Raw genomic sequence first — 19,818 nt, forward strand, 5'->3', positions numbered from 1 at the left:
TTCCCAACCGCTGGAAATACAAGCCCGGCCTCGGCGCGCCTTGTGTGGTAACACGCTCCGCCGCTGCCACGCTATTTAAACGCGGGTTATGGATCCAGAAACCGGCGCGAATCAATGAGATCAAACGCGAGGGAGATGCACCGTCAATTACAAGCACTTGGACAAGTCTAACTTTTTCTTCTTTTACAAATACGCTTTCAAAAGCAACCTTAGCAACGCCCAAATAAGAAGCCACCTCTAAGCAAAATAGTATATATAAAGGGAGGCGAATATATATATTATAAAATATATATATATATATATATATAAATATATTATAGGCGTACAGGTTTACACCCGGCGAACTTTTTCTTTTTCTTTTTTTTAAGCGAGTGGCATTGCAAAGAAGGACTCTTCCTTTCTATCTTTTGGCGAGTTAGTGAAGGGGGTATTCTATTTTCTTAGGGCGCCCAAGGGGGCGCAGGGACTTCGGAGAGGAGAGTGGGGAGGGAAGAGGAAGGGTGGGTGGGGGGCAGAGGGCGAGTCCGCAGCGAGGGCAGGCGCTTTCCTGCCGCACGATGCCGTCCCTGCTGGCGCTCACTTTCTCCGCGTGCGTCCTGCTCGGCTGGGCGTTGCTGGCCGGCTGCACCGGTGGCGGCGGCGGCGGGGGCGCGGGCCCGGGCGGCGGACGCCAGGAGAGAGAGGCGCTGCCGCCACAGAAGATCGAGGTGTTGGTGCTATTGCCCCAAGACGACTCCTACCTGTTCTCCCTGGCCCGGGTGCGGCCGGCCATCGAATATGCGCTGCGAAGTGTGGAGGGCAACGGGACCGGGCGTCGGCTTCTGCCACCCGGCACTCGCTTCCAGGTGGCCTATGAAGACTCGGACTGCGGCAACCGCGCACTCTTCAGCCTGGTGGACCGCGTCGCGGCGGCGCGGGGCGCCAAGCCCGATCTCATCCTGGGGCCAGTGTGCGAGTACGCGGCGGCGCCGGTGGCCCGGCTTGCGTCGCACTGGGACCTGCCCATGCTGTCGGCAGGGGCTCTGGCCGCCGGCTTCCAGCATAAGGACACAGAGTACTCGCACCTCACGCGCGTGGCGCCCGCGTACGCTAAGATGGGCGAGATGATGCTCGCCCTCTTCCGCCACCACCAGTGGAGTCGCGCGGTGCTGGTCTACAGCGACGACAAGCTAGAGCGGAACTGCTACTTCACCCTAGAGGGGGTCCATGAGGTCTTCCAGGAGGAGGGCTTGCACACGTCCGCCTACAATTTCGATGAGACCAAAGACTTGGATCTGGACGACATCGTGCGCTACATCCAGGCCAGTGAGCGAGGTGAGCAGGAGTGCGCCCTGGGCTCCGGGTCCTAATCCAGTAGCGCTCGGCGGCTCTCCCTATGCGCGGGTCCGCTCCTCTGCAGATCCCACCACCCCCTGCAGCACTGAGGACCCGGGGAAGGCGAGCGCGCGGGGACTTACCTGGGTGTGCACCGTGTGGCTTTGACCATCGCCCATGACTTTGTTGGGTTGTACGTAGAGGGTCCCAGGGAGGTGGTGGAGCCTGGGGGAGGGGCATGTGAGTCCTCAGGTCGCTACTGCCCTGGTCCAGCAGGTGCTGTCAAATCTGGTTTTTTTCCTTCTCGTTCCCCTGTCTCCAGCACCGGGCTTGCGGTTAGGGGCGCACTACAGGTGCCCTGCTTCAGTCAGGGTCTGAAAGCGTCACAAGGCTGAAAGAACTTGTTACTGGGTCCTTCTCCGACGTGCGTCCCCTCTTAGTTGGGGAGCCTATGTCGACGCTCTGCAGACGGCGTGCTGCCACATGGTCAGCTCCGGCCTCCGGGTTTCCTGGGCTGCTCCTACAGATCCAGCTTTCTTTTAAAGACTCATTGTATCGCCCTTCTCATTCCTTCCATGGTCCCACCAGCCCCTTATAAACAGGCTTCTGTGGTTTCCACCAAAAATGCCTCGCAGTGTCTGGATTTAGGCGACACTCACTTCCCCTGGCGCGTTCCGCATCACGGTCTCTAAAGCGCCGGTACCTAGGTTTCGCGGGAGCGTGCGCGCTGGAGAAGCGGGTGCTGAAACTCCCTTCCACGTGTTCCCCAACCAAATTTTCTCAGCAGGTCTTTCGGGGTTTGAAAAACCACCAAATTGGCCAAAGAGCTCAAGGCTGAGGATAGTGGCTATGGCTACAGGGAACGGGAGGAGAAGCGGGTGGTCACGGATACATAGTCACCGAAGCCCCCTGGCTCATTTTCCTGCCGAGTAGACCTGTGGGAAAGAGGGCAGAGATCCCAGCATAGCGCGGCTCCCTCCTTACCAATGTCAGGTTTGGGGTGGGTGACGCTCAGGGAACCCCGCCTGTGCTCTGGCTTGGCGCGCATGCGCCTGGATTGCTAGTGGTGCAATTTCTGCAAAGCTCCCCAAGACCCCACGCAGGGGGACGGGCCGAGGCAGGCTTGGGGCTAGCCCAGGGCCTGTTGCGACTGGGCACCTGGGCGCTGGCCGTGGGAGATAGCTCAACCCGAGGCTGGGGGCCTCAGGAACAGGTGAGAGTGGGCAAAGGCGCCATGTAGGATGGCGCTGCGGCCACCCTCCTCAGTTTGGTCGCCTCGGACTCGGAGTGAACGCACTCTTTAGAGAGAAGAGGCGGGAGGTATTGACAGTGGGGATGCACGGCCAAGTTTTGAGCGTTCGAACTCCAGGCTGTCTGCGCGGAATTCCTGCCAGCCAAGCAGGCGGGGCGCCGGCCTTGCTGATTATGAAAAAGGGCACTTGTACCCAACGGCTGCGGATTCGCTACTCCCGGCCGAGAAACCCACATCTACTCCTCTCCCACTCCCAGACCCCTGCAGAGTTCGGGCAGCTCTAGTCCCCGGGCTTGATTCTTCAGCTCTCGGCTCTGGCTCTCCAGAGCCCAGAGCTAGGAGTTGGAGACTTGGGAATGGGGGTGTGTCCCCCTACCGGCGAGATCCACAGTCTGCCAACGCGTCTGTGCTGCCATTGCCTTGAAAGTCTAAATGCCTTCTGCGCATTTCCGCATGACCCCTGCGCACGTGGCCGGGGATTCATGCCCGAGGTCAGCCCAGATCCCGGCCATGGGGGCCCTCTCAGCCTCACAAAGGTGTGGCTGAGGCCAAAGGGTAGGCCGTCAGGGCCCTTGTGGGCCCGGGGTCTTCAGAGAGCTTGGGTTACAGTCTGCGGCTGCTGCTTTTTTTTTTTTTTTTTTTTAAATTCCAAAGCCTGGTAGTTGCTCCCAAGCCTCCTTGCTGGTTTTTTTTTTTTCTTCTTCTTCTTCCAAGTTTGAATTTAGTGGTGAAAGTTTGCTCGGCTGACCTGTATGTTTTACAGGTGACAAGGCTACCATTCTCACTCTGAAGTGTATTTCCAACAGCTACTTGGCAGATGCTCAGAAATATAGAACAAAATAGTTTCTCCCCTGAGCCCTCTTCCCTCCCCTGAAATATCTGACTCTCTGGAGAAGCAGTTGCTTTATGACAAAGCTCACTGGGGATCTTTTAGTTTTGCTAACCACTGTTGTTTCAGCATAAGCGGCTCATGGGTTAAACAGGGGCTCAGTGTAGGGGTTCATTGGGGTTTGAATTTTCAGAGCTCTTGTCCTGGCTCAGACATTCTTTGGCTAGGGAGCTTGGGTTCCTTATGAACCTCTGTAACTCAGGCTTCTCAAGTAAAGTGGGGATAGTCGGGGTACCCCCATCTTGGAGATGCTGAGAAGATCAACAGAGCTAACGTATAGGAATGCCCTGAAACAGTGCTGGACACTGACTGAGTATTCAGTAAACTGAGGTTTTGTTATAGTTGTTATAATTATAACAACTGTATATATATATATATGATAATAATCACCTTTACCCGAAGGTGAAACCATGCCATGGGGAGAGAACCCCGGGAGGAGAGCGGAGGCTCGGAATCTGGCGCCTGCGCTCAGCGGCTGTGGGGCCGCCCAGGTCACTCAATCACCTTCTCTGAGGCTGAATTTCCTCCTCTCTGAAACTGAGGTCGCATGGGAGCCAGGCCTCTTCAGACTGCTGTTTGGTGATTATGATTTCTGCTCACTCAAGTGTAAAATGGAACTGACCCTATTTTTTGCCTTTGAAAATTTCATATTAAGCATCATATGAACTAGAGAGTTTCCCCCCCACTTTTGGAGATAACATTTTTAGCACTGTTTTTGGACTCAAGTTCATCTTTAAAATCAGATCACAAGTGTTTGAATCTCTTAAAGAGTAAAAACTGATGATGCCATCATCGCTAGTAATAATATGACTAAAATTTCTTTTGGTTATGTATGTACTATCAAATGAAAAACTGAGGAATTTTACTCATTTTTTTTAGAGATTTACCATCCAAGTCAATACTTAAATATTTTTTCTCTCATGTCTTTAGCCAACATATAATATCACTGTAATACACATACCTGAGCATATATTATTTTTAAAAATTCATCTACTGCCCTCAATATCCTATGCTCAATGATAAATTTATTTTCAAAACTGCAAGTTTAAAAATAAATATTTTTTCAAGCAATAAAAGTCCGCAGTTGTTTTGTCTATATATCTTATGAGATGCAGAACTAGAAGTATTGTACACACATTTTTTGTATGAAAAACTGCAGTTTTATCTGTTTAGTTATTAATATGTCATTAATCAGGGCCTGCATAACAATGGTAGAGATAACAGTATTTAATCAGTATGAGAGTAACTTATTTTTAGAATTAAGTTAGGGTAAATGAGCCAGTGGTTGATCAGCAGAGTTTTTAAACAAAGAACCCATGATAAGTGTAAAGTAACTAATACACAGCAGGGGAAAACTGAAGCATTGCAGGCTGCAGTGGAGAAATTCTGAAAGCCTTTGGAATAGCTGGAGCATTGTGAACAACAGAAATAAAAGTGCAAGCTCTATTTTGCAAATGAAACCCATTGCTATGTAAAGTAGAAACAGCCAGAGAAAAATCCCCCCCCCCTTTTTAAAAATAGACTTTATTTTTGTGGAAGTTATGCAGCTACATAGTTTAAAAAGTCAGAACATCACACATCTTTTTAGGGGGATAGTTAGGTTTGTTTGTTTGTTTGTTTGTTTATTTATTTATTTTTCATTTATTGATGGCGGTACTGGGGAGTGAGGCCAGAACCACATGCATGCTAGGCAATCACTCTACCACTGAGCTATGCACACATCTGTTTCCTATCTCCTGCTCCCCATTTCCCACTTCCCAGAAGCAGGTATTTTCAACTCTTGTAGCTGTTTCTGTAGATACTTGACTTCATACATATAAATAATGTTACTTTTGATTTTTTTGGCTTTTGGTCTTACTTCTTGACGTCCCTGAGGAAGATAGTGAGTTAGTTGTCTTCTACTGATAGTTAACTACACATTTAACCTTTCATTTCAGTCACCCTTCCAATATCATTGTGTCAAATTTTTTGGTTAGCTGGGTATTCAGTGTCTGTATTATTATCATTATCTAAATGCAATTTGTAGCTGAGTCATATAGGCTACTACAATGATATTTCTTTATTGCCCTACTTGTTTTCCTTGGGGTTAAAAAAAATAGTCTGTTTTTGTCTTTGCTTAGTTGCCTATGAATTTATAACTAAGTCATTTATCAGTTCTCTATTTTAAGCCTCCTGAGTTGCTCCAGTTTGGTTATTTTCTAAGCATGCTACATAGTTACCACTCTGGGTTCTTCAACATCCTCCTGCAACTTCATCATCTCTCTCGCTCTGGCTAGATCCCTATGTGCTCCTCTTTCTTGATTTATGCTCTTGCTCTTGTTTTGGTGGAGCACATTCTCCAGGAGCTTTCTGAGAAAGGATGGATGAGAGCTAGAGATTGAGACCTTTCATGATTGAAAATTTCTTCATCCTACTCTTATACATAATTATAGAATTCTAGGGTGAAAATAATTTTTCCTCAGAATTTGATGAATTGTCATTTACATTCCAATGTTGCTCTTAGGAAGCCTGAATTGATTTGGATTCTTGACCTACTATTATCTCCTATTTTTCCCTCCTCTGGAAGTCTTTAGAATCCCCTCTTGCTCCCAATGCTTTAGCATTTCATTATGATGTACTTTTGTGCCAGTATTTTGACTTATACGCTTAAGGTACTGAAGGATAAGCCTCTTCAGTTCAGAAACTCATGTCTTTTTATTCTGGGAAATTTTCTTAAATATCCCCTAATTTTCTCTGTTCCTTCTAGAATTTTTTTTTTTTTTTAATGTTAGACTTCCTGGTTTGAGGCTCTGCTTTTCACATACCTTTTCTCCTATTTATCACCTGTCTTTTTAAAAAAAGTTCCTCTTATTTAGCTACTCCTAAAGTTACTACTGAATTTTAGTTTTATATTTCTGCTGTCATATTTTCAATGTGCAGCACATGCCATCTCTTGCTTTACTTCCATGAAGAAATATCTCTTTCCCTTCTGAGTTTGGAATTAAATGGAAGATGGACATAGGAGTCAGACAGAGAATATGAAAATATCATTTTTATTATTGATAAAAACCTACTGGAGAATGTGGATTTAGATCTGTTGCCAAAAGGCCCTGCTTGCTGTTACTTCCCCCAGAATTAGTTGGGGCCATCCACTGTAGACCCACCTCCAGGACAGGCCCTTTACCACATGGCAAAAGTTGCCCCTATGTATGCTCTCTGCCAGCAGATACACCCCAAAGAGGAAAGAAGAAAGGGGGCGAGTCCGGTATGCCCAGTTTTTTCTTCTAGACTCACCATCAGACAAGCCCCTCCTTTTCCTTCAGGGGTTGGGGGAGAGGGATCAGTGAAGGCACGTGGGGAGATGAGGGGTGTCCTCCTACTACAGCTGGTGTCAGATGGAAACCTGAAACTGGGGAAAGGATAGCCCCTGACTCAGGCATGCTCCCTGGACTGTTTTAGGGTCTCCAAATTGATTTCTCTAGCTACCCCTTTGCACTTCTCTCTGTCATTCTTAGAGTGATTGCAGGAACATGTTGCAATAGTTAGAAGCCGCTTACAGAAGACATTGTGGGAATGAGATAGTGGAAGATGACATGGAACATCACAAGTTCTCTGGCAAGGAGTTAAAAATAGAGCAGAATGATGAAAAGTCTATCCAGAAACTTGGAATCACACCATCATTTCCTCTTTTAGAAGTTTAACAATTTGACCAAAAAAGTTGGTATTCCTATATTTAAATATACTTGAATACAGCAGAAATTCTCTTAATTGACCTCCACTCAAGCAGCTCGCAGGACTAGCTGATGTCTCCTTTTCTCTATGAACTTGACTGGCTGTTGGCGGATCTGGCAGCTAGCGCACTGCTCCTGAGCCTGCCAGCACGCTTCCCACACTGCTCCCGGAATCTGCTGATGCCAGTTGTACTTATTATCATAAGTGTGTCATTTAATTAGTTATTATGTAAACCGATGAAATGTGAGTAAGAAGAGAAAGCTATTTTAGTAAAAACTATTTTAAACCTACTAATAGATTGTATAAAGGCCAGCTGCTAAAAATACTTGCTGTTGAATTAGGCATGAATGAAAAAGCCATAAGAGATTAGGGGACATCCTGCAGATCTAGAAGGACTCTGCATTCCAAATGCTCAGCCGGTGTCTTTTTTTTTTTTTTTTTTTTTTTTTAATTTATTTATTTTTATTGAAGTTTTTAAGTGCTTGCTCCAACTTAAACTGGACTATCATGTGCATTATGGGTTTGTTTTATGTAAGAAAAACCATATCTCGCCCATGGAGTTGGAAGTTAGGATTTCCTTTTGATTGTTTGTTTGTTTATTATTTTGTGGGGGGAGGCAATTGGGTTTTATCTTGCCCATGGAGTTGGAAGTTAGGATCTCCTTTTGATTGTTTAAAAATTTTTTTAAAAAAAATTTTGTGGGGGGAGGCAATTGGGTTTTATATTTTTATTTTTGATGGAGGTACTGAGGATTGAACCTAGGACTTTGTGGATGCTAGGCATGCACTCTACCACTTGAGCTATACCCTACCCCCTAGGATTTCCTTCTGAGAGTTGAACTACATTGTCAAAATGAAATGGTTGAGATCTAAAATAATTCAAGTCTGCTCAGATAGGTGCAATGCTGCTCTGGGTCACTCTTGCTGAGTTCAAGCAGAATTTCAATAAAGAAATTTCATTTCAAGAAAGAATGTGTCCATCAGAAGGGGTTGGTCTTGGTGGTGATGGGGAAAGAGAGGAGATGGGCCAGGACTGTAAAAATAGAAAAGAAGTGACAGAGAGGCCAGCATTGGGCACAGGCCATCCAAGACTTGGGGAAGCTTGTGCTCCAGTCTGAGGACACAGCCTGTTCAGGCCTGGGCCAGGTGTAGCTCTTAGAGACGGGTGCTTAGGGTTATCGAGGCCTGATGCCTTTGGATGCCTGAATCCTCCAGCTGACCTCACTGATTCTGATTTTGTCCTCACTAACATGCTACTGCTTATAACTTGCCTCCTCAGTTAGCACACCCAGGTATGGGTCAACACAAACGTGTTTGTGATCATTTTGGTCCTCATTGAAATTAATCATCATTTCAGATTACTAAAAGTATCTGAGTTAGCTTGTTGGGATTCTGCCCCCAAGCAATGACTCTACTCCTTGTGTGCTGACAAAATCATGTTCTCTGTCTGGGGGTTTAGAGCCAGACTCTGGACTATGAGCTGCTGATCAAAACATGATGCAGACTGCCAGTGACCATCAGCCAGAGCTTCCTGGAGCCTCCTGGAGATGCCCACCCTGGGAATCCACACTCTTCAAACTTGTCCAGCCTCAGCCCCTTACTGGCTGTTTTGTGGGACACTTTGGCTCTTTTGTCATTTAAGGGACTATAATCAAATCAGCACTAAAACAAGCGTCTAGGTCATAAGGAATAATGAGGAGTTTCTTCAAAAGCTTCCTTCCTGAGACATCTTGGAATTTGACTATTTATCCCAAATATATAACTATATTGCCAGGCACAAACAACACCTACTCCGGCAGTTATAAATCTGTAGGAGTTTTGTATTGTTTTAAAAATTTGTTCTCCAGAGCTTTGAGCCTGGACCCCTAGCCCTTTTGTTGCAAGAAATGTCAGAGTCACGATCCAACACTCTGAACTAACCTGTGCAGTAAATGAAATGTCAACAAGCGCCTGACCCTCCATGCAGGATGCCAAGGCAGCTTTGGCACAGCTTAAAGTTTGTTCTCCATCTTTCAGTACTCATGCTTTTACAAAGAACATACTCATCTCGCAGGGCTGGCACACGTGGTGATAACGAGGTCATGGTACCCAGGTCTCTCCAAGCCTCTCCTCTCCTCCACGTGTGCAAACACCACGGACCCTGTCATGGGGGCCAAGGGCCATCAACAATGGTCAAAAATCACTGGATAATGGCCAGGTCCCCACTTCACCCTAGTCTGTTGTAGCTCTTATGGGGCAGGCAACAATATTCTGGAGCTGCTTAAAGCTTCTCAACTCGGACTGTGTGGATACAAACTGAGAGCATGTGGGGAGGGATCTGAAATCTTGGTAACTATGTCCGGTATATGTTGAGACAGCTTAAGAGAAAGGTTTCTGCATTCAAACAGCAGAATGCCTATACTACTCACTGCATCCTATGATTTGCCAAATGAATGTTCTCCCTTAAGCCATTTAGTTTGCTTTTTCAGGAAAATGTGTTTACCATGCTATTAAGTATAGAAAGCAGATAACATGTCTTACTGTCTTATATTGAGCAAATCTGGTGATTTATTTGATGTATTTTTAAAAATTCATTTTGAAATAATTTTATGCTTTTGGAAAAGATGTAAGAAAGTATAAAGCATCTCAGTATAACCTTCACCCAGATTTTCACCAGTTGTTAACATTCTGCCACATACACTCTGTCATTTCAAATCTTTCCCTTCCCCTCTCCCCTCCTGTTCCCTCCCCTTCCTCCCTTCCAAATATATACACATGTATGTAGAAACGCACAAATATTACTATCTTTCTATGAACTATTTGAGAGCAAGTACAGCCATCGTGCTCTTTTACCCCTCAAAACTGAAGTGTGTGTTTCCTAAGAACAAGGACGTTCATATAATCACAGTAGAATTACGAAAAGCAAGAATTTTTAACACAAATGCATTACTACTATCTAATTTACAGACCTGATTCAAATTTCTCCAGTGATCTCAATAATACCTTTTATAGAAAAACTTTTATTACTGTTTTTTTTTAAGGTCCAGGATCCAGTCCAGGATCACACACTGCACTAGGCTTTCTGTTTCTCTAAGTCTCTTTTAGTCTAGAACATTTCCCTGGGCCACCTTTGTTTTGCATGCAAGTGCCCACTTCAAAGAGCACAAGCCAAGTCTTCAATACACGCTCCCTCGAGCTGGGTTTGCGGCTGCTTCCTTCTGATTAGATTCAGGTTGTCCGTTTTGTCGTTTGGGGCCCCGGTTGTGTACACCGGGAGGCTGGTGAGTCTGTTCTACGGTGGGTGATGTTGGTTTCAACGCCTTGGTCACAGTGGCGACCACTAGCTTTCTCCACTATAAAGTCCTAGTGACTTCCCTTTGTAATGTAGTGACTTCCTTTTGTAATTCATAAGCAATTCGTGAGGAGATGCGTTAGGACTTTGTCAGTGCCCTATGCCTTGTCAGACGCCTTGAGCGCGGCGCTGTCCACCGAGAAGGGGCGGTTCACGTGTGTTTCCTTCCTCCCCCCGCAGTGGTGATCATGTGTGCCAGCAGCGACACCATCCGCGGCATCATGCTGGCAGCGCACAGGCACGGGATGACCAGCGGGGACTACGCCTTCTTCAACATCGAGCTCTTCAACAGCTCTTCCTACGGTAACTCTGCCTCCCGCGTCCACTCGCGCTGCCGGGGTCTCCAAAATGGATTGTGAGATGGGGCCAATAACTTGAGTCATCGCAATAGATCTGATGTCCATAGATAGGATTTCAGACATTTGTGATTCTGAACACTCCCACTTCTCATAAATTCTCAAGTTTTCTTCCTTGAGAACTCAGAGCAAAAAGAGACCACTTCCTGCGATGCCAAGGGACTTGTCTGGGAGAGCATAGCTCACTCTAGCTCTCCAAATGATCATAAATCCAGGCCCTAAAGACCCCTCTTCAGTGCGTTTCCAACTGCAGGTTGCCACGATGACGGACTGTTGGGATAATTTTAGTGAGATTTGGGCAGAATTTTTAGTAGACTGGAATATACTCAAACATGTCACTATAATAGAGTAGAACATGTCAAAGTGTACCACACACAGCATATGTGTAGTTTCATAAAACTTATTTTAGCAATATGACTATACATTTATGTGTATGTATTTATGCATATTACATATATGTTTGTAATGGGCCACAACGTGAAATAAATAAAATAACCATTACTGTAAATTGAGGTGAAATTGTTTTGAAAGTCGCTGTTCCCAGCCCCTCCTCCTTCCAGATTACTGTCTCTTAAGAGCCACTAACAGATATGATTGAAAGCATTTAATTCCTTAAAATGGATCTGGGGAAGTTCCCAGGGTTCCTATGTTGAGAGGGTGTTTAAGGAATTCACCAAGATCACAGGTACAAAACATTTCCCCCTAAATGTGGTTAAGGCTCTCTTTGAAGCAAATACTGTAGGGCTATGGAACATTTTCTCAGATACTGCACATTGTGTTTCAGGGGAACTATAAGTGTGGTGTATCACAAACGGCATGTTTATGCTGAGCTCCACTTCCCAATTATTGCTGTCGAGAGATCGTTAGATGGGATCCAAACCTTAAAGCATATACCTCAGTTTCCTGCTCTGATATCCTGACTTACTTAAGCAATAGACCATTGTGCATAATCATAATAAAACACTTCTCATGGGGATAAAGAAAAGTTATTGAAGCAAAAGTAGCCTGTGCTTCCTATAGTGGATAAAGTTAGATATTTAAGGCTGGAAGGAAACACCCAATTTCCCCCCTCCTTGCTTTCCCCTTCTCTTTATATAAGCAGAGTGGCAGTTTCACTTCTTGATCCAAGATCAGAAGGTAATTACATTATTGGTTATAGTATTGAGTTCTTTGAGATACTGGTAGAGACTGAGGGAAAATGAAAAACATTTATTCTGAGTTTTGCAAGTTGGCTACTGCAAGCATAGAATTTGGAGGCAATGTATGTGAATGCACATTATAAATGGGCAAGTACAATATGAATGTTAGGTACTGGAATTCCTTTAATCCACAGATAAAGCTTGTATCACTTTTCCCTGCTCATTACAATACATGAATATTAAAGAAAATTTGAGAGACATAGAAAAATACAGGGATGAAAATAAGTTACTCTAATTGTGCCATACAGATAAAAGTACATTGATAATATTATAAAAAATATATATTTACAAAAATATTTTTTCAGTAAAATAATCACTCTATTTATAGTATGGCTATGTAGTATTTTATAATACTGATATTCAATCTTTGCTCAATCTGTTATTTTTCAATATTTATGTTGTTTCCAGGTTTTGCTATAAGAGTAATAATATATTGAGTTGCCTTGTGTATGCATGCATGTACACACATTCATACATGTATCTATACATAATCTGTAAGACAAGTTTCTAGAAGTAGAATTCCTGGGTCAACAGTTATATGCATTTAACTTTTGATAGATATTGCCAGGTTGTCCTCTAAAGCAGTTTACCAGTTTACTTTTGCAACAGTGTATAACATTGTCTTTTTTTCATTCTTTGAGGTAGTCTGTTTTCCTACATCCCTGTAAACCCTGCATCATCTAATTTAAAAAATTTATTTTAATTGAAATGTAGTTAATTTACAATGTTAGTTTTAAGTGCACAGAAAAGTGATTCAGTTATACATACACATACATGTATGTTTTTTCTTTTCAGATTCTCTTCTGTTATATGTTATTATAAGAAATTGAACATAGGTCCCTGTGCTATACAGTAGGTCTTTGTTGTTTATCTATTTTATACATAGTAATGTGTGTCTGCAAATCCCCAACCCCTCATCTAACTTTTAAATTATTTTATTTGAATTTCTTTTTATGTCCATAAGCAGTTTTGCAGTTTTCTTCATTTGAATTTTGCACTATTTTTGTTGAGTTCATTCTTAGATATTTTATGCTTTCTGGTTATTATTATGATCATGATCTTTTCCTGTTACATTTTGTGAATCTAGTTGTCATATAGAAACAAGAATTCCACATATTAAATCCTCTGTTCCAATAGTTTTTATACCATCATCAAATAATAACTGTAATTTTCTTTCCATTTTGATAGTTGAACATTATATTTATTTTTGTTCTCTTATTACATTAGCAATAGCTTCCAGAATAATATTATATAGCAATGGTGATACTTTAATTTCTAATATCTTATCAGAAATAGATATTAGAATATTCTTTAGTTTATTAAGGTGACTTTAAAAGTTGGAAGTGAGTGATGAATGTTATCAAATATATTTTATTGGTACTTTTAATAAATTTTCTAATATTGAGCCATTATAGTATTCTTGGGATTAAGCATACTTTGTCATGATGATTTTTTGCACATGTTGCTGATACTGATTAAGTTTTTAGCATTTTATTTAGGATTTTTGAGTCTATGTTCATGAGTGAGATTGGACAGTTTTCTTGCCTTTAGGTGGTTATTGGCAGATTTTAAAATCAGGTTTATATTAGCTTTATAAGATTAATTAGGTCAATGTCCATTGTTTTTATGCTCTAGAAACCATAAGAATATTCCTTAAAAGATGGAAATAACTCAACTCTGTGTCTAGACCTAATTTCTTTTTAGAGGTAATTTTTGGAAAACTTAAATTTTGTTTTGAAATAATTTTAGACTTACAGAGAACTTGTAAGAATAATATAGAGAGGTCACATATACCTTTTACCCAGATTCCTCTAATGTTAACAATTTAAATAACCATAGTACAATTATAAAAAAAGTAAAGTTAACATTGATACAATACCACTAACTAAACTACAGTCTTTATTTGAAGTTTACCACCTTGAAGCTAAGGTCCTTTTTCTCTTCCAGGACCCAGTTCATTTGGTTTTGTGTCTTCTTAATCTTCTCCAATATGTGGTATTTCCTCAGTTTTTCCTTATCATTTATGACATAACACTTTTTCGTTTTGGTTTTGTCTTTTTTTTTTTTTGTTTTTGTTTTGGGGAGGAGGTAATTAGGTTTATTTATTTACTTATTTATTTTAATAGAGGTACTGGGGATTAAACCCAGGGCCTCATGCATGCTAAGCATGCGATCTACCAATGAGCTATACCTTCCCCTACTCCATGACATAACACTTTTGATGAGTCTGTTATTTTGTAGAATGTCTCTCAGTTTGGATTTATCTGGTGTTTTCACATGATAAGATGGAGTTTATACATTTTTGGCAGGAATACTACAAAAGTGGTGCTGTGTCCTCAATGCATAGTATCAATGCATAAGGAGTCATATATATATTTGTGTATGTTTACATAGCTATATCTGTATGACTTACTGTTGGTGATTTGGGGACAACTTTTTAAAACTTATTTTTTTTCATTCAGTTTTTCTGCTTCTTGGAAACTTAATTGCAGGGAGTTATACAGTGTGCTCTGATATAATCTCCAAAGTATCCTTGGTGTTTCTGATTAGATCCTCTTTCTTTTCCCTTTTACAGCCTGGTTGCTTAGGCTCAGAGCTCTGGTGTCAGTCTGCCTGAGAGGCTGAGCCACATACTAGCTCTTGGCAAGCTGACATAATCCTGCCCTCCCCTGCAAGCCCTAGTTTCTTCTAATGATAATAATAGTACATATCTCATGGCATCAGGCTGAGTAGTAAATGAGGTGGCGTATGTGAGACACACAGCAAACTTCTTGGAATGTAATGAGTATTTAGTAAATGTTAGTTATATTTACTATTAGTTTTAGTTTTCTTTGACCATTATGTATAGTACTTTAAAAGTGTATGGAAGCACCTTTCCTCCTTAGAGTAGAAGCAGAAGCAGAATCTAGTGGCAGACAGAGTGACCTAGAGCAAGGTTCTGGCATCCATCACTCATAAAGGGACTTCTCTAAGATTTTGCGCCCTAAGGAGGATCAGGCATATGTTCATGAAAAATTCTTCAACATCTTCCTCTCCCTGTGCTTCCTCACATCAAACTTTACACCTGCTCTAGAAAAAGGCTCTATTTTAAATAATACTTATCTGATCCTGGATTTTTAAAAAAACTTGTTGACATTGTGTCCATATTTACTGATTAATAGATTGTCTAGGTGAGCACTCAAAAAAAATTCTCAGATCTGCCCTGATTGTATTGTTATAGGAGTTCTGAATATATTATGATACAAATTCAAGTGATGGAAATTAAGACTGAAAGGATAGGTTAAAAAAAATCTAGAGTGAAGATGATATGTATCGCCCTGTAGAGTTTTGAATAGCACCACGGGCATTCCCATTGCCTAGCGTGATCTTCTTTGGATGTAAGTTAGGTGGAAAGTTATTTGGATGATTCTGTCTGGGACTGTAAGATTACCATAGAGCTTTCCTGACTTGCTGGGAACTCAGAGGGCACTAGTTCAGGTGAGGATGGAAGGGCTGGTAATGCTCATAAATTATTTGACTCGCTAACCGTAGAAAAGTGACAGAAAAACTGGGGAGGGATTGGATTTATGTTTTGCTATTAAAGTGCTATTTGCACGTGATAGTCAGTTTGAGATAATGAGAAGAGAAAGCATTCTCACACAGTCTTTCAACAGTAACAGTCATTAAACCATATTTAGGCACTTCCTCTTCTGATCTTTCTTCCTCTGTTACTTTTGTTTTGAACATTTTTGTCCCCCCACTGCATTTGCAGTTTTAAATCTTGGAACACCCCAGACGCTGATGAGATGAGCAAGGAGCAGGCAAGGCACCAGTGTTTGGAGGCTGGCTTGCATTTAAATCCTGCTTCTGTTTATTAACTAAGTGACTCTGGGCACATTAATCTCCTTGAACTTCAGTTGGCTCGCCTATTAGATAGGGATCATACTCAAATCTTCCTCATTTGAGGATTAAAGAATGAAGTGAAAGAGGCACAATGGTTCACAATCACATCACTCAGTTTGTGCTGCTGATGGGAGTAGCTGGACCAGGCAGCTCAAGGCAAGCGTGGAACACTGGACATGTGGAGAAGGTGGGGTGAGGCCAGGAGGCCAATGCTTTTTCCCCACTTAAATAACCACAAGAGGTCAGGAGCCACGGTGTGCTGCAGCCAGCCCAGGTGGACTCAGGCATCCACCTCTTGGATGTCTTCTGTGATGTCTCAGGTCATCATTCATTCCACGCTTACCAACAGCTTACTATGTGCTGGGACTCTGGTAAGTACCAGAGCAGCAGGATGACATTGTTATCCCAACGCGGGTACCCCTGCTCGATGCCAGCTCCCTGGGCACAGGATTGCTGAGCACAGGCTTGGGGCTGAGCAGGTTATTTCCTCTTTCACAAATATCCTGTACCCTTCTCACTCTACGTGCCAGCTTGGGGCTCCCATGTTGCTTAAAACAAAATGAAACAAAGAGCAAATTTGCTTTCCCTTATTCCTGAAACAACTTCGTAGAATCACCTTCTCTGCCCTACTTCTTCTCACTAGCTGACTTCTTTCTCCTCGTCTTAATTCCTTGTTCAGGCCCCTTGTAAGCCTATGACATCAGTACCCAGCGCTCCCCTGAGAGTGCCAGCCTCAGTCACCACTGACCACATCACCAGAGCCATCAGCCTTCCCGCAGACCGCCCTCCACCCTCTGACACGGTGCTGTCCGCTGGAACCTGCTGTGATGCTGGCAGTCTTCTACCCTGTGTTGCCCGGCACGGGAGCCACCAGCCACATGTGACTCTTGCACGTATGAAATCTGGCAAGTGCGACTGAGGAGCTGAAAGTTTAATTTCATTTAATTTTGATTCATTTAAATTGAAGTAGTCACACACGGGGCTAGTGGCTGCTACAAGAGTTCAGCGCTGGATTTCTTCCTGGAAACCCTGTTTTTCTTAGCTTTGGTGGCACAGCATTCTTCCAGCTTTCTGTTAGCTCTTCTCTGGCTCCTCTTATGCCTCCTGCCCACCAAAAACAGCCTCCCTGAGTGTGTTCTCCTCTGCCCTTCTCTTTCTGCATGCTCTTTCTTATCCAGTGCCATCCGTCTCTGGGTTCTATCTCTAAAACATATGGATGTGACATCCGACACTCTCTAGCCCTCACTCCTCTTTCTGGCTTCGGACCAATATTTCCAGCCCCAGCCTGGTGCTGTCACTTGGGCGTTCTTTAGTAGTCACCTTGGAGTGACCATGACCCTAACTGAAATCATTATCATTTCCATGTCCTCCCCACCCCTCCTCCTCCCACTGGCTGTGCCCTTTCCTCTGACGACCGTTTTCCTTTCCTCTTTGGCATCACCGGTGACGCATCTCCCTCCGGGCTGCCGTTCACTCCCTAACTCACAGAGTCCTAAGATTCCTCTTTCATTCTCAAGGGCTCTCCCTCTTTTTATGATTTTAAAACAGTAAATACACTTCTGAAAATTTGCTAAATTCAGAAAAACACACAGAAAGAAAAGAAAAGCAAACTTTCCTGTGATTCTAACCACCCTGGGAACCATGTTTAACCTTTTTTGGGTGGGGTGTGACTTCCCACATATAACCTCTTATAACCTCTTGCCCGGATTACTGTGGCTGTGAACCCTCAGTGTCTCCCCAGTCTAATCCATTGCTATTTCCCAAGGCATGAGTCTGATCTTGTCATTCTTCTGTTCCGCTCGTAAATCTCCACAGGCACCCAGTTGTCTGCTGAATTAAATTTGTCCCCACTGATGGGGCATCAGGCCAAGCTGGCCTCTGCTTTCCTAGCCTCCAATGGCCCCAGATGGGAGATGTTATTGACATGTTACAATAAGGAATGCCTACAAAAGCAAGAAGTCATTGTATTGGTTATGGTTGTGACTAGATACCTATCCAGCTTGGCTTTAATTAATTAAGCACTCTTGTGTCCATTCTTTTTCCTAGAAAACAAACTCTAAATTCATTACCTTTTAGATTGTGATAGACAGATTGATTGTACTGGATTTCACTTCTTTCAGTATTAGAAAAAGTATTTCTTCCATTTTAGTGACTAGATAGTTGCCATTTCCAGTTCTATGTGTATTTTCTAATTACATACAGGGTTAAGTGTTTCCTTTCTTGTGCCTCTGGGAAGAACTCTTACCCAGAGCTGAGAAAGTCTCACCTTTTTGCTTAAGAAGCATCATTCCTGCTGATTCTTGATACCTCAAGTCAATTAAAACTGAATTAATAAGTATTGATGGCATGCCTGGAAACAATGGGTTCCACATGAGTTGAAGATGTTCTGGACATTCTGAGAATTTGGGGGTCTTCCTGGCAAGTGGGTTTGGCCCCTTCCCAAAGGCCACAATGTCTGCCCCGAGCACCCAGTGAGGTTTGCCCTGGTCGGTGGCAGTGATGCAAAGCTCACCTGCTCTCTGAGCACGGGCATAGCTGTGGCCTCAGCAGCGTTGGGGAGGTTTCACATGGGAGGAGGAGGAGGACTTCAGCAAGTTTTGTTTGGTGGCCTGAAATTTAATCTTGTGCTCATTGAGAATGGATCTAGCCCTTAATGAATTCTGTCCTCAGCTCTGTCTTATTTATCTTATAACAGTTCCCTGGCACACAGTAAGCAATTAATAAATGGTTGCTATTATTGGGATTATGATTAAACAGATGCTTCCACAAACACATTCTTTGTCTCTGTCTTTTCTCGTGCTCCAGACTGAGGTTCTCAGCTGCCCACTGGATGTCATACACATTTGCACCTTTGCCCGTGCCATAGGCTCTGCCAAGCAAGCGTTTCCGTCCTCCTCTCCTCTTATTAAAATCATACTCACACATTTAGGGCCAGGCTGATGCCTCCTCCTGGCATGAAACGTCCCTCGTTGGAGCTGGTTGCCTCTTCCTCTGTACTGCTTCTTTGTACCACCCCCGGCCCCTCACACTAAGCTAACTGTCACCCTGTAATAACTTCAGCAGTTTACATGTCCATCTCTAAATCCCTCTCTTGAAGGAGGTGGAGACTCTTCAAGACGTTCATGATGCCCACTGTGGTGGCTATCGCAGAACCTTGCACGTAGTTCAGTTAATCCATGTTTGTCTGATTTAAGCTGTGATAGAAGTTTCAGAGCTACCAGCTCTTTCTTTTTAAATTGAAGTTTAGTTGATTTATCATGTTGGGTTAGTTTCTGGCATACAACACAGTGATTCAGGATTCAGTCATACATACATCTATATATGTATATACACATTCTTTTTCATTTTAGGTAATTATAAGATATTGAATATAGTTCCCTGTGCTATACATTAGGACCTTATTTATCTGTTTTATATATAGTAGTTTATTTCTACTAATCCCAAACTCCTAATTTATCCCTCCCTCCCTTTCCCCTTTGGTAAATACAAGTTTGTTTTCTCTGTCTGTGAGTCTCTGATATCATATATTTGTCTTTCTCAGTTTGACTTACTTTACTCAGTGTGATAATCTCTAGGTCCATCCACGATGCTGCAAATGCATTATTTTATTCTTTTTTATGGCAGAGTAGTATTCATATATATATATTTTCTTTATCTAATCATCTGCCGTTGAACATCTAGGTTGCTTCTATGTCTTGGCTATTGTAAACTGTGCTGCTATGAACACTGGGGTGCATGTATATTTTTGAATTATAGTTTTCTCTGGATATGTGCCCTGGAGTGAGAATGCTGGATCATATGATAACTCTGTTTTTAGGTTTTAAGGAATCTCTGTACTGTTTTGCATGGTAGCTGCACCAATTCACATTTCCACCACCAGTGTAG

At 43.0% G+C, this 19,818-nt stretch overlaps 1 protein-coding gene across 2 annotated transcripts in view; it reads left to right on the forward strand.

The window, feature by feature from the left end:
- Positions 1-16: 16 nt before the first annotated feature.
- Positions 17-19,818, forward strand: part of NPR3 (natriuretic peptide receptor 3) — a 67,315-nt gene continuing 47,513 nt past the window's right edge. For both annotated transcript variants that reach the window (XM_031443721.2, XM_010977629.3), the window contains exons 1-2: positions 17-1,314; positions 10,677-10,799. In XM_031443721.2, the coding sequence (XP_031299581.1) occupies positions 558-1,314; positions 10,677-10,799 (880 nt within the window). In that variant the 5' untranslated portion in view covers positions 17-557. The remainder of the gene's footprint in view (positions 1,315-10,676; positions 10,800-19,818) is intronic.

The sequence above is a fragment of the Camelus dromedarius genome, chromosome 3 (assembly GCF_036321535.1).
Source record: "Camelus dromedarius isolate mCamDro1 chromosome 3, mCamDro1.pat, whole genome shotgun sequence".
NCBI lineage: Eukaryota > Metazoa > Chordata > Mammalia > Artiodactyla > Camelidae > Camelus > Camelus dromedarius.